Below are 12918 nucleotides of genomic sequence, written 5' to 3'. Positions count from 1 at the left end.
CATTCCTGCTCAATATTCGATCTGATCAAACAAAAAAGGTTGCCAAACGAACCCACATATTGTTCGCCGATAAAGCCATGAGTCTAATGAGGGGGGCGCGTGTCCGAAAGCCATTATACGGGTGCATTGTTAGGGTCTTTCGCACGTTGCTGCTGTAGAGAGCGATTTACTGAGGCGCTCCACATCGCCTTGTCATAAAGTGTATACACAAACCTGGGTGAGGGATATCTGAATGATAAGATGACAATCCGAGGGTCCCATTTCCAAGGTTCAAGGGTTGTTACATCACCGCCGCGGGTGATGCGGATAGACGCCTGTCGCGTGAAGCACACGGCTCGCGAATCAGGGCGCCACTAGCAGTCACGATGACTCACAGAAGGTTCCTGTCTCAGATCCCATTCAGGCAGGTAGGGCTAGGGTAAGCGTCAAGGGCATCCAATGACCAGCCATTGAAGATTCTCGTGCCCCAGTAGGAGTCAACTGGTGGATCCGAGGCCGGAATTCTCAGCGCTTACCGTATTGTACCGACTGGGCTCGACCGCCGAACGCGACCGGACTGGAGGCGGCGGTTATCTCCTCTTATCTGAGAGCAGGGCTTCCCTTCGTCCTCCCCCCCCCGCCTCCCCCGATTCTTGTCGGTCTTCTCCAGAAGTCACTGCCTTAGTGGTCTCTTCCTGGAGTACTACTTGATACCCTCGCCTCAGGCTGCGACACGTTTTCTGTGCTTAACCACCCCCGTCCATCCATCCCGCTTCTCCTGTCCCATAGGCCTATCCGTTATCGACAACCGTCCGAACCGCGCTGCGCTCTCACCATGGCCATTCATCCGAATTTCCCATCTGAAACGAATCCGAGAGGATCTCTCTCGCCACAGCAGGCTCGCGCCATCTCCGCTTGGACTGAACAGGCAGCTGCATCCTTGGAGAGTCTGACTCTCTCGGAGTCAGTACCGATCACCGATTCGAATGTGGTCTTTTCCCAGTCCACTCCTACGCGCGCAAGCGTGCGCGGCACCACAGTCTCGCTATCAATTCCCCTAGATGACCCAGTACCGACAGTGGGAAGCCCTTCCGCGCCTAAGGTCAAGGTCCTAGCCCAGCCAACCAAGGAGACCCAGGTGGCGTCGGTGAGCTTCCGGCGCCGCGAGCCGCTTCGCCGTGATAGCCTCAAGAGGCGCGAAGCCTTGTTGAAGGGAAAGGATGGTAGTCGTCGCAGACAGCGTTGGGAGAATGGTATGTCTTGACATATCGGAATCACGCCACTGGCTGGGCTTCCGCGCTTCTCCTAGGCCGGGCATGCCTTCGTCTTTGCCCTCGATAGATGCTGACAGGATATGCTTCTTGCAAAGATCGTCTTCTGAATAATCCGTGGGCTGAGCCACCTTCCTCCAAGGATTGGGATATCCAGGCCACCCACACTCGTCACGACCCTATGCCTTACTACCTTGCGCCTCTCTGGGACAACCACTATGCGCATCTGGACCATAGGTCATCCCAGCAGATGGAGACCCGGACTGAGAAGCATCGTGTTCCTAAGGAGCTGCGACAGCGACTAAAGCATGCACGTGCCGCACGTGGTATACTTCAGGATATTGAAGAAGACATCAGACAATTCATCCAGCGATGGAACGAGAAGCAAGGTTTGCTGAAGCAGGAGGGTCTGGCAGATGCCCCACAGTCATCCGACAGTGAATCCGAAGACGAGATCGTGTTTGTGGGTCGAAACGGCCTGATGCATGACTCGTCCCAGAGAAGAGCAAGACTGCAAAAGATGCGTGAGGCAATGAGTGCTCATCATGAGCATGATGGGCAGAAGATGGTGTTTGAGAGTCTGGTCGACGACCGGGCAGCTGGATTCGGGTAAGTGTAGAATTTCTTATCCAGAGCGTCGATCCATGCTTACCGTATGTTCTCACCTTCAGTCGCTGGCTCGTCCATTCCATCGCGTCGTATTACGGCTTGCACACTTGGTCTGTCACCGTCGGGGAACCTGCCCGCCGCGAGGCTTACGTTGGCTTCTATCCGCCAGCCCCAGGCAGTCGAGCAGGACCCGTATCCCCACCGGCCGGGTCGAAGGCATGCCGTCAGGAAGCGATGATTCAGCTCGGCGACGAACTGCCTCAACCGCTCTGGACGCAGGTGTGAGCCGTTGCTCAGAATGTCCATGGACTTCTGACCAATTCAAATCAACTTTCACAACTTTGCATTTTATCCAGAGCTTCGATGCGTTTTGATTCAAGGGTATGTTTCGGGACTGATTCTAAATAGTTATCTCTTGTAATATTGGCGTCGGTGGGATGTCTACATACTGCCTGCGGGGATATAGATCCTGTATATAAGGTAGGATAGACCAAGACCTACAATTGATTTGGGCACATAGGGAAGGTGGCGACCCGCATGGGATTTGTAGAGTAAGTATCTTCATGACGCGATCATCTTCAACACATTATTCTATCCACTGTAAGACAAAAGAAGATCTCTTATCTATGATCAATCTCTCCTATGCCATTACCTACCTACAGAATCGTAGCCCCCCCCCCCCCCCCCTCCCGATTCTCCAATTCTGTCTCGGAAGACCGTCCAAGGAGAACTTAATATGGGCACATATCTCGGAAGTTTGCAGTAAATTTGCAAGATATATGGGTGGGATCCCCACCTACCATATGGATCGGGATCTAGTCTTGGATGAACCCTTAGTGGACCTGAGAGGGATAGCGAGGTACGAAATACTCAATATTGTGAAGGTGAAGTTTCCCTTCAATGGCATTGAATGTGGTGAAGTAAAGATAATTATCCTTTCGTTTTCAACTCACTGGCCTTATTGTACTATATTAATATCAGTGTATAAGAAGGCAATTAGGTATGCTCTAGTACTACTTATGGGGGCTCCGGTGAGCAATTGATATACTTACTATTGTACTAACTACTAGTCTCTAGCTGCTACTATGGAGAATACAAGCGTAGTCAATTAGCGGGACGTATCTATCATAACGATTAGGTTGGGTTGTGGTGGTAGTATATTTAGTTGTATATAAATATGTAGACTCAATTTAATTACAATTTCAATTGGACTGATGATGACACCAGTTAAGTTAGCCTTGGACATTGATGGAGACTCGCGTCCCTTTTCCAAGTTCCTATTACTACTTATGTGGTATGCATGGTGCTAAATGGTGCCTGAAGCCTGATAGTATACGTGTTTACATATCTTATCTGTTTCATGATGTAGGTTGGATTCATTTAAGAAAGGGCATGGAAGATTATGGAATAGTAGACAATGGCACGTATGCTATTAAACATGATGTCAATCGTTAGTGCAACTACTGAAGTAGAAAGCACCCAGTATATTCATTCTCATCAGGCAGGCATGTTATGTTGATGATGATGATGTCTCCAGGTGTGACTGTGACGTATTGGTATGTACCAGCCAAGTCAATAGTAGTAAGATAGCCCCCTCCTTCTTCTCCATCTTTTCCTGCCTTTGACATACCTGTGCTGATTCATGGATTGATGAGATCGACCAAGGCAGAAAGCCAATTGCACAAGTCAGTGTCGGTGCCAGTGGCATTGTTGGAATCCTGTACCACCGTCAGCCGTCAGCTTACATGTTGATCTACGATACCGGTTTTAGGTCGGTCCGGTGGTTCCGGGTCTAGATGGTCTAAATGATGCTGCTATGCAGCAGGCTGTCATTGAGAAAAGGAGAGTAGGGTACGGTTGCTGTTGACAGCGTGGATATTGCGTAGGGAAAGGATACGGGAGTGATTGAACACAACAATGGGGGGTGACGTATTATGCAAAGACAGTAGTACTTCTTTTGTTGGTTCTGCAACAGCAGATCACTTCAGACCTCGGGTGCATGTATGGTGCAAGGGACTGGGTATCATCTATCTGCTACTGGGGAGTAGTAGTAATGTGAAATGCTGTTCACTTACCTGATTAGGAAGTATCCGATGGATGCTTAATTTAGTAGTAGACTGACTGACTGACTGACTGCACTGATGCCTTGGTGTCGATATCTCCCGTGCGCACAATGAATTGATTGGCGAGAAAAGGGAGAAAGATGATCACAATCTCAGGTGTCCATTTAAGCGACTGTGGAATGTCAAACCATCTCCGATTTTGCGATGGAGAAAGGAGAGCGAGAAGAGAGGAAATAGAGGCATCCATAGACAAGCGAGGCAAGGGCACTGACCGCGCCCCACTTGGGAAGCCCCATCGTTGTGGGGGTCGTCAAGGAGAGAAACCGGAATAGGGTTCGTGTTTGAGTTTTTGGGTGGGAAAAAGACAACACAGAAGCCCCCCAAGCCCGGAATCCATCTCCCCACGTCTTCGCCTCCAAAAGTCGTCGCCTCTTCTCACATGTAATTCCCCGGTGATCGGTATATCTGAGGTGTCGCACCACCTTCACCCTCAATTTTGCTGGCTATGTGGCGAGATTGATTGAAATGCCTGAAGGGAGAAGACAGAGTGAGCATGGGCGATTATTCATTCGGTCCGATCCGAGGAGGCGAACCCCAGTCGGTTCCATGGTACTGTTTCCCACCGTTGGGTCACTAAGTACTGTATAGTCAGGCATCGATCTGATAGATGTTGTGCACTTGACCATTGGTATTTCCCTGGTTTCTCGTTTACTATTTACCTCCTTGTCTCCGGTGACAAAGTACTATTTTCACGCTGCAAGAAAAAGAAAAGCTAAGCAGACGAATTGTTTGTTGATAGGTTGTCGGCAATTCTCCAATCCAGCGTTCGGTCAGCAATGAACATTTCTCACTCGACACCGCGGGCGAAGCACCAAGTAAGTCGCCGATTCCCTGCAGGGACAACGCCCAGTCTGCGCCGGATCGTGTCTTCCGTCGACCTTCTTGCTGCGACCTTAGCTATACGGGTAGAATTCACATATAAACAGGCTTTGACTGTCTTGGGCTACGGCACCAGTCAGGAAATGCCCGCATTTGGGAGTCTCGGAGAATATCCTGGACGCATAGGAGAAAAAGGAAAGGACCTGCCGAGAAATGCCTTTGCAAGGAAAAGGTAACTCAAGATAAGCAGTATAAACCTTGTCTGGGCGATTCTAGAACCTCGTGGTCGTAGCGGTCGGAATAAGGCACGAGTCATCCCAATTAGGCTGATGATGTAGCAGCCATAGTCTGAGACATAACAATGATGCTTGGGGCTCTGTAGATGCGCATGGACTGTCTTTGCAATTGAAGTCACTTGGTAGTAGAAGTAGTAGTAGCACTACCGTCAGCCAAGGTCTCAAGGGCAGTTGAGTCAAGGCTGTAGGCAGAATCCTTGCTGATCAGTCAGTCAGTCAGTCAGCCAGTCTTGCCTCTGGAAGATTGAGTACCGACTGGATCTGCTGATTCCGAGGACAACGAGGATATTGCCAGCATCACCAGTACAGCATCACCCGCACTATTAGTGTGGGTGAGGAAGAGTAAAGCACAATCTGAAACTTTGTGCTGTAGATGAAGTTTAATGCTCTGTCCTTTTTCTTTTATTCTTTTCTCTCTATTTCTTTCCTTTTCTGCCAAAAGGAACAAATTCCGATGACCAAAAAAGGTTAAAAAAAAAAAAAAAAAAAAAGGAAGCAACTGGGTCAACCAACAGGAATGTGAGAGGGAGAGAGAGCAGTGAGAGATGGCCAAGTCAGTCAATCCATCAGTTGGCTGGTTGGTTCTCCGCTGGCCGACGTGGCTGCCCTCGCCAGGCGTTCATTTCCCATCCTCCATTCCGTGCTTTTTGCCCTTTGGCTCTCTTCTATCTTCCGTTGCGACGGACTTTCTGCGCCACGCGCATTTCCCTTTCCCTCCCACTCACTTGTATGTAGGTGGGAGGATGCCGTGTGTCATCTCGGTCGCTTCATACCCTGAAACCCTCCCTTGTGCTGCAAAGCCTGGCGTCATCTGCTATGATCCACGGCCCCCTTCCACATTCCCTCCATTCATTCGCTTTCTCACCCCTCTCGGATTGTTCCAGGGCTGAGTTCAGTTCACAGCCTGATCTTGACCTCGGATTCCTGCCCGCTCTTTGTCCCGATTCACGATTACTGTTCCTATTATTATTCTACACCCGTGTTTATTCTTACGCCAATTCCCTCCCCTCCAATCCCTCTCTCACCCTCTCTCTCTTTCCGTTCAATCTCGCCTGTCCCTGCCGCCGAAACACCCCTCCCTTCTCTTCATCTGACCCAAAATTATCCTGCACTTGGATGAATTTTGCCTCATTGTGCACTGCTTTTTCCGAAATCTCCTCACGTACGGTTGTCTGAGACGGCTGGGGCTGCTTCTTGTACGGGAGAAAAGTTGTTTGGACCACGAGATCAGGCTATGATTGAAATACAACATATTTATCCCTACCTCATCCTGTGTGCTTAACTCGCTACCACACTCTTTGAATTCCTCCTTTCCCACCCCCTATATGCAACTTATCCCTTAAGCTTGCCTGGATTAGGATTAAAGTGCTACTGTCGGATCGGCTCGGGTATCGAAACAAGTCTCTTGTCACTCTTCGACCGGCCAGAAGGATACCCAAACTATACGCCACCATCCTTGCACGCCTGCTTGGTTATTATCACTTCACAACCTATCCGACGGCTCCCTATCACATTAGCGCCGTCATGGGATCCCATGGTGCATCGTCTTACCGGAATGGTTCGAGGACCTGTGGCAGTTCCAGTTCCACTAACAGTGATGTCTCGGAACGCTCGAAAAGCACGGCCCCTACGATCTACAGCGATCGACCCACTCCCCTTCACAGAGGAGGTATAGACATGGACATTTACGATGAAGAAGATCCTAAAGCCTCGGTGTCGACCTACGCCTCTACCATCCCGTCGGAAGATGATCCCCCAGAGACCCCGCGCTACGAAGTAATCGACCGTCAGCTGGACGTGTTCTCAACAGATGTTGTCCCTTCCGACCCGTCGACTTTTGGGCAGCTATTCCCTTCCTCTCGACGACTCCTGATTCGACACGACGATGCGACACTCGATGGAAACATGAACCTCCGCGTCGACACGATGGTGCCGCAAAGAGGTGGATATCAGCAAGATGTAACTTTGTTCCATCTTCGCATGTATGACCTGTTTACGCGAAAGTGCTCCTTCCGACGCTACTGTCGAGACTCTGGGCGGGAAGTGTGCCACTCAGAACGACGGCCTGTCGCATCGAGTTCGGACAGGCATCCGGTGTTTCGACGGTCGTGGGGTAGTGTGCTGGCTAGCTTGCGGCCGGGTTCAAGTGGCCACGGATCACTGCCTAGCCACGAGCATAAGCGCCAGGACTCGGGCTATAGGTCGGCGGAAGATGATGAAGAATATTTTGAGTACAAGCACTCAGAACACAGGGGTGGCGGGGATCGCCATTTTGTGCTAACTGATAGCACTTTACTGGAATTTTCAAATTATGCTCACGTAGAGCTGAGGCGCCGAGGTGCAGGTCTCTCCAAGCGATATGAATTTGAGTACTGGTCGACCCGGTACCAATGGAGACGCGAGTGTCGGAAAGATGGAGACTTGCGCGAAGTCTCCTATCACCTGGTTAACACACGCACGTCCAAGACCGTCGCTCATATCGTCCCAGAGATCCTGACCCCGATGGAGGCAGCTGAGGAGGAGAAAAAGGGAGGATGGGTTCCACCATCATCCATGTGGATCAGTGACCCGTCAGTGTATGAGAAGATGCCCGACGTCGCCGAGTAAGTAATTCAGTTCCCCTCTACTTAGTGTCGGGTCGAAGGTCTTCCTTTTTTTAGAGTTTGGGGCTGACTAGTGTACAGTGTGTTTGTTGCCACAGGCCTAATATCTTTTGTTGACGATTGCATTCGCCGCCGATGGCACGCGAAGAGACCGTCCCAATTCATCCAGCCGATGCGATCAACCCTCTCGAAGAGTATTGAGCTCATGGGTCCCCGGCGATTTCTCGATGAGGTGTTCCACCGACGAGGGTCCGCATAAAGAATGATAGGCTATCGATGGAGGAAAAACGGATGGTCAAGGGCGACACGGCGGCAACACGTCATGCCATTGTGTTGTGAGGGGAAAGACCGGTTTGCAACCGGCGCAGTTTTTCATTGACAGGGGTCGCTAGCCGACCACCTGGCTCTAACGACGATAACGACCGCAAATGATGATGGGATCTCCTTTTTCCTTTCTTTTTTTGTTTTTTCTTTTTTCTAATTTTCTCATTGGGAATTAGCAGGGGGGTGGTTCGCACTGAATTTTGGTTGGCTCATGTGCTCTAAATTTTTCTTGTTTACTTCTTCTTGGTATTTGCGCAGCTGAGGGGAAGAGGGGGTGGTACATTTGGGCGGTTGCCGGAAGGACAGACCGGCATGATTGGCGATGATGTGTTACAGGAACCGGAGGGTCGTGCAGGTTCGGATGAGGGAGGGGGTGTTGACTGACGGTGGTGTTGGTGATGGTGGTGGTGGCAGTGGTGCTTGCTGGATGTAGTTTAGTAGTTACTTACTACCTAGCAGTACTTAGTACTAGTAGTACTAGGCAAGCAAGTGGGTGGTGGTGGTGCTGTGAACCTGAGTTGGCTGCCTGTTTCAGCCTCACCTTTCCTCTCTGCTGGCATCTTCCTGGTACTATTTTGAATTATGATCAGCATTGATCTTGGGGATGACGCTTGCGCATGTCAATTTAGAATGCTGCATATCTCATGAACCTAATGCCTAGCCAGCCAGCCACCTTGGACTTTTTTATTTTATTGTTTTTCCCTAATTATTCCCGCCAGCTAGCTAGCTGTCTGTCGACTCTTGCTGTCCCGGCCGGGGAACAGGACCCGCGATTATAGTTCGTTCCTTGTCTGCCTGACTTGTTCAACCCCTGGTCTGGACCAGATCAGATGGCAAGCGAAGTGGACAACATGCATGATCTGGCTAGGCTTGAAAGGGGAAAACAATTTGAAAAATTATCCAAGAAGATAGTACTGCTGTGCTGATGAATGTACACCAGAAAGGGAAGTGACGGAGTTGAGTGGCAGCCAGGTACACATCCACTACTACTTACTACTACTACTGTTCCAGTATGTTACGGGACAGTGACATGATTACTGGAACCTGGATGACTTCTTCTATTCTTCGATACTATCTTCTCTACCACTGCCCAGCAATCGTTCTAATACTCTACTCAACTCCATCTCCAAATGAAACTCCGCTCCAAACTACGATGATGCGGGGCAGATCGAGGCTCATCGCCAAAAAAGAAACGCAACGGCGCGTCGAATCAACGGGCTGGTCGCCGCCTCGAAAAGCGGTTCGTGGAAACGTTCCAGCCTTCCCCGTTGTTTGGCGCGCTGGTTATCAATCTTGCTTGCTTATGCAGGTTCTTCATCACTTTCCACGATTTCCTTGCTGCTTCCAATAAACTAACAGAGAAAAAAAAATAATTAACACAACACCCCCCGGTCTCTTGTCTACCCCCTCCCCTCCCCCTTCCCTTTCCCCATTAAGGTGGTTCGCAAGTAGTCGCATATTGCAAGCGAAGAGAGATTGAACTGAAATGATGCACGTATGAATGCCCAACACAATGCCAGAAGAAAGCAACGAATCATGGCATCTCAGCTGCCGGAAATGGTCTGGGTCAAGCATACCCAGCTCGCTCTTCGCTGGCAATTTGTGTCTCTCTCAGAGTGATTCTGATGCACAAGCTGGCCTTCCAACATTATTTTCTGTTTCCAGACCCCTGCTGAAGGTTTCGCTTTTTCCCCCTTCCGGGTTATAGTGATGCCATCAAGCAAGCTCTGGCCACCCTGGAATCTGCAGCCCCCTTCCCGATAACAAGTACCCATGCAGAGCGGCCCGGTCAATGACCGTTTCGTTCTAGGGCTGAGGGTAACCATTTGATGGGTCTAAAAATTGACAATGGCTCGAATTTTTCTGATTCGAGTCTTTTTGATGAGCTGGCATGCTGGTCTTTGGGCCCGCTTCCAATATTCTGAGTGGCCCAACTGGTCGACATAAAATTATACTCTGGCTTCGATTCGTCACTATTCGGTCTATGGGTCCCCCTTCCTCCGCTTTTGGGCAACTACTAGGCCTTCCAGGTTCCCCGTCAACCGTCCCATGCCTTCCAGAAAGAGACGGTCCTCCTTCCTGAAGAGCGTCTATGAGGCGAGTGGCTTGTTCCTACCCGATGTATACATCGTTTGCGGCACAGGAGATACAGAACTCGAGCCACGATGACCGGGAGTCCAGGCGTCCTTTCTGAGTTGTCAAACAACACTGGCTGCGAACTGGCAGATTTTCGGTTTTACCCCCTGTATCACAGCTTCATTCCTTTGTCTTGGATTATCCCCCCATCACACCCCCCTGTCTGTCAGTAGATCTGGCCTAGGTGGAGACTAGCGGTCCTATTCCCTGTCTCCTGGCGTTTCTTCAAGGGCACACATTCAATCGGCGTGCGCCGGCCCGTTCCAGCTTGCAGCCTCAAAATGATCCGCATGTACTCCATGCAACTGGCGTTCCCTGAGTGGAGGAGGATAAGGAGGGGGAGAAATTGCTGACACTGTGCCATGTCCACATCGGCATGCATAAGCCCGTCCGTTAGGTTTGATGATTAGGTTCCGTGTTTGTCACGCCAAACTGGTCCTGCTTGCACAGTGACAATTTGGGGTTTGGGAGAGTGGCCCACAGTTTATATGACTCCCCGCTTCCCAGGTCTATCGACGCTGTTCGATTGAAAGGGCAGACCAGTTCGCAAACTTCCCCAAGCAAAGTCAAGACGAAGCAACATAGCCGGGCAAAATTTTTCTACCTTTTCATCTTGAACCCTCATTAGTCCTGTTCATTTCTACTTTGACAGATTTGACCATTCATTGGTGTTGTGTGGTCGAAAACACCCCTTCCTATTATTTTCAATTACTCAGGGTGTGAAGTATTGTCTGCCGTGTGAGAGAGTTTTGTTCTCCAACCGTTGTGGGATATCGAACCCAAATCAGATCTGCGCTTTGATTTCTCTTTGGTGAAAACCCAAAGCCAGTCATTCTTACCAATTGTTTTCTCTACTACGAAAAACACACATACACACATCCTTCATCATGGCCACCAAGACTTCGCAGGCCGCAAAGGAAAGCAAGCTATGGCAGGACAGACTTAAGAGTATGCCCCACTCCGCTGCAATAATCTTCCTCTCTGCACTTTCGACTTAGCCGTTACGGCGGCCCCCTTCTTCGTCCAAGTCAACTAACCCTGATTCCCTCACAAAGTATACTGCCTGGAGAACAAATTGGAGGAGCCGTTTTACAATTACGAATCTGATCGTCGAGGTGAGAAGCCCTTTCTTCCTATCCCCCTCCCTCCCCCCCAGCCGTCAACTCTCCTGATTACCCCTCGTTGTTGGGAGTTCCTTGTTCTTCCCTTGCCCCTCACTGCTTGCTGTTGCCCACAGTGTGCCTGTGATGGCAAAGCTAAGCTCTGCTTCACCGACTTTTGAGCCTCCCCATTTCAAGCAAAAGGTCTGGTTATACTGACGGGTGTGTCGCTGTTCAGGAGGTCGCACAGCTTGGACCTCCAAGGTCACCGTTCGGCACCATGTCCCTGGAGTCCCGTGGACGATTGCGGGACGATACTTCTTCGATGGTGATAATAATGCCCGAGAAGATGCTGCTGAGGTCGCCTGGAGGAAGTTGACCAACAACCCTTGATGTCCGTCGAGAGGCTGTATTTCTAGATCTTGTCTGGATGTTTACCGAGAGAATGACTCATGTCTCTCTCCTCTCCCTCGCTCTCGTCTATTCCGGTTCTTTTATGATTCTTTTATTTTCTACGCTCAGTTTGCTTGTTATGTACGACGCCATCCGGATTGATGCCTACTCCTCGGGTCTCGCAGACATGTACAACACTTCGGATGTCGACAATTGACCTTTCCTTCTTCGTTCTCGAGACTTGTTTGCTCTTCTTCCGCTCGATTCCCTTGATTATTCCCCAACGCAGAATGGCACGACAACGGTATGGGGTGGAATTTGTGGACATGGCTGAGGCTCACTTCCTGCGGGAAGAAGGTTACCGTTGAGCGGATGAACCTTGGCCCCTGTCTGTTCTGCAGTGTGCCCTTGCCGGAGTCGGCTCGGATGGTCCGGTCATATTGATTTGATTCAATCCGCAGGCGGCGAGCGCATTTGACAGTCCTGTTGTCATCTGCGCCAGTTCTTAAATCCGACAGTCGAGCCCCGACGAATGCTTTAGGACGACAGAACAGATTCGTGCGATGTGCGAGCTTTTTGGCATTTTGACCGAGTTAGTTTTGAGGCCTTTTTTCTCTTTCCTCCTTCATCATGGTAGCGATTCATACTGCCGGTCTTTTTTTTATCTTTTACTTTCCCTCCCATGCCCGCTTGGCCATGAAGCAAAGAGGCGCCCATCGCCCATGCATACAGGACAAGCGATCGTCAGTGCGGAGCAGAAGCGACTTGCTGTGCGCCGACTGAATGCTGGTAGGGGAGGGAGAGGATTTGACAAAACAACGAGAAAAGAAAAAAGGGAAAAAAAATCTTTCTCTTTTTTTCCTTTTTAGTTCTCACAGCGTTTATGGGCGGAGTTGAGGGAACATCTCGGGAATTGTTTTCTTTTCATCTATTCCAGACCGTTGTGTCTTTCTTATTTTTGGCGACAGTGCCTGGTTGGGAATAGCCCCTCCATGGATTGGTGTAGAGACTAATGTCTGCCGGGGTTCAAATTTTTTTTACTTTTATTTTATTCATATTTTTATCCCATCTATTTTTGAATGAAGTCATGCTTTCTATTTAAACAATTTTGGTTATCTTTCTATTTGGGAATCGAGCAGTTCCTCAAGACCAGTCCAGTCAATCAGTCCGTCAGCGCTAAGTGAAGAAAAGAAAAGTGGAAGACCCTCAGGTCCCACCGCCAGTTCGGGAGTTTTGTCAGACGCGGAAATATCCACAGCACCCAA

The 12918-nt window shown here is 49.9% G+C and overlaps 3 protein-coding genes across 3 annotated transcripts; all 3 read left to right on the top strand.

The window, feature by feature from the left end:
- The first annotated feature begins 418 nt into the window (after positions 1 to 418).
- Positions 419 to 2529, top strand: BO85DRAFT_453587 (uncharacterized protein). Its single transcript, XM_025661086.1, has 3 exons — positions 419 to 1232; positions 1349 to 1859; positions 1922 to 2529. The coding sequence occupies exons 1-3, from the start codon at positions 815 to 817 to the stop codon at positions 2142 to 2144; spliced, it is 1152 nt and encodes a 383-aa protein (XP_025510853.1). The 5' UTR covers positions 419 to 814; the 3' UTR covers positions 2145 to 2529.
- Positions 2530 to 4758: 2229 nt separating this feature from the next.
- On the top strand, positions 4759 to 7959 carry BO85DRAFT_463453 (uncharacterized protein; the record flags this gene model as incomplete). Its single annotated transcript, XM_025661930.1, has 3 exons — positions 4759 to 4781; positions 6663 to 7700; positions 7782 to 7959. 3 exons carry the CDS (start codon positions 4759 to 4761, stop codon positions 7957 to 7959), a joined length of 1239 nt encoding a protein of 412 aa, XP_025510852.1.
- Positions 7960 to 11047: 3088 nt separating this feature from the next.
- Positions 11048 to 11653, top strand: BO85DRAFT_463451 (uncharacterized protein; the record flags this gene model as incomplete). Its single annotated transcript, XM_025661929.1, has 3 exons — positions 11048 to 11108; positions 11216 to 11275; positions 11499 to 11653. 3 exons carry the CDS (start codon positions 11048 to 11050, stop codon positions 11651 to 11653), a joined length of 276 nt encoding a protein of 91 aa, XP_025510851.1.
- Between the last annotated feature and the right edge of the window lie 1265 nt (positions 11654 to 12918).

This window comes from Aspergillus piperis (genome assembly GCF_003184755.1).
Source record: "Aspergillus piperis CBS 112811 unplaced genomic scaffold BO85scaffold_27, whole genome shotgun sequence".
Lineage (NCBI taxonomy): Eukaryota > Fungi > Ascomycota > Eurotiomycetes > Eurotiales > Aspergillaceae > Aspergillus > Aspergillus piperis.
This window is presented reverse-complemented; position numbering and strand designations above follow the sequence as displayed.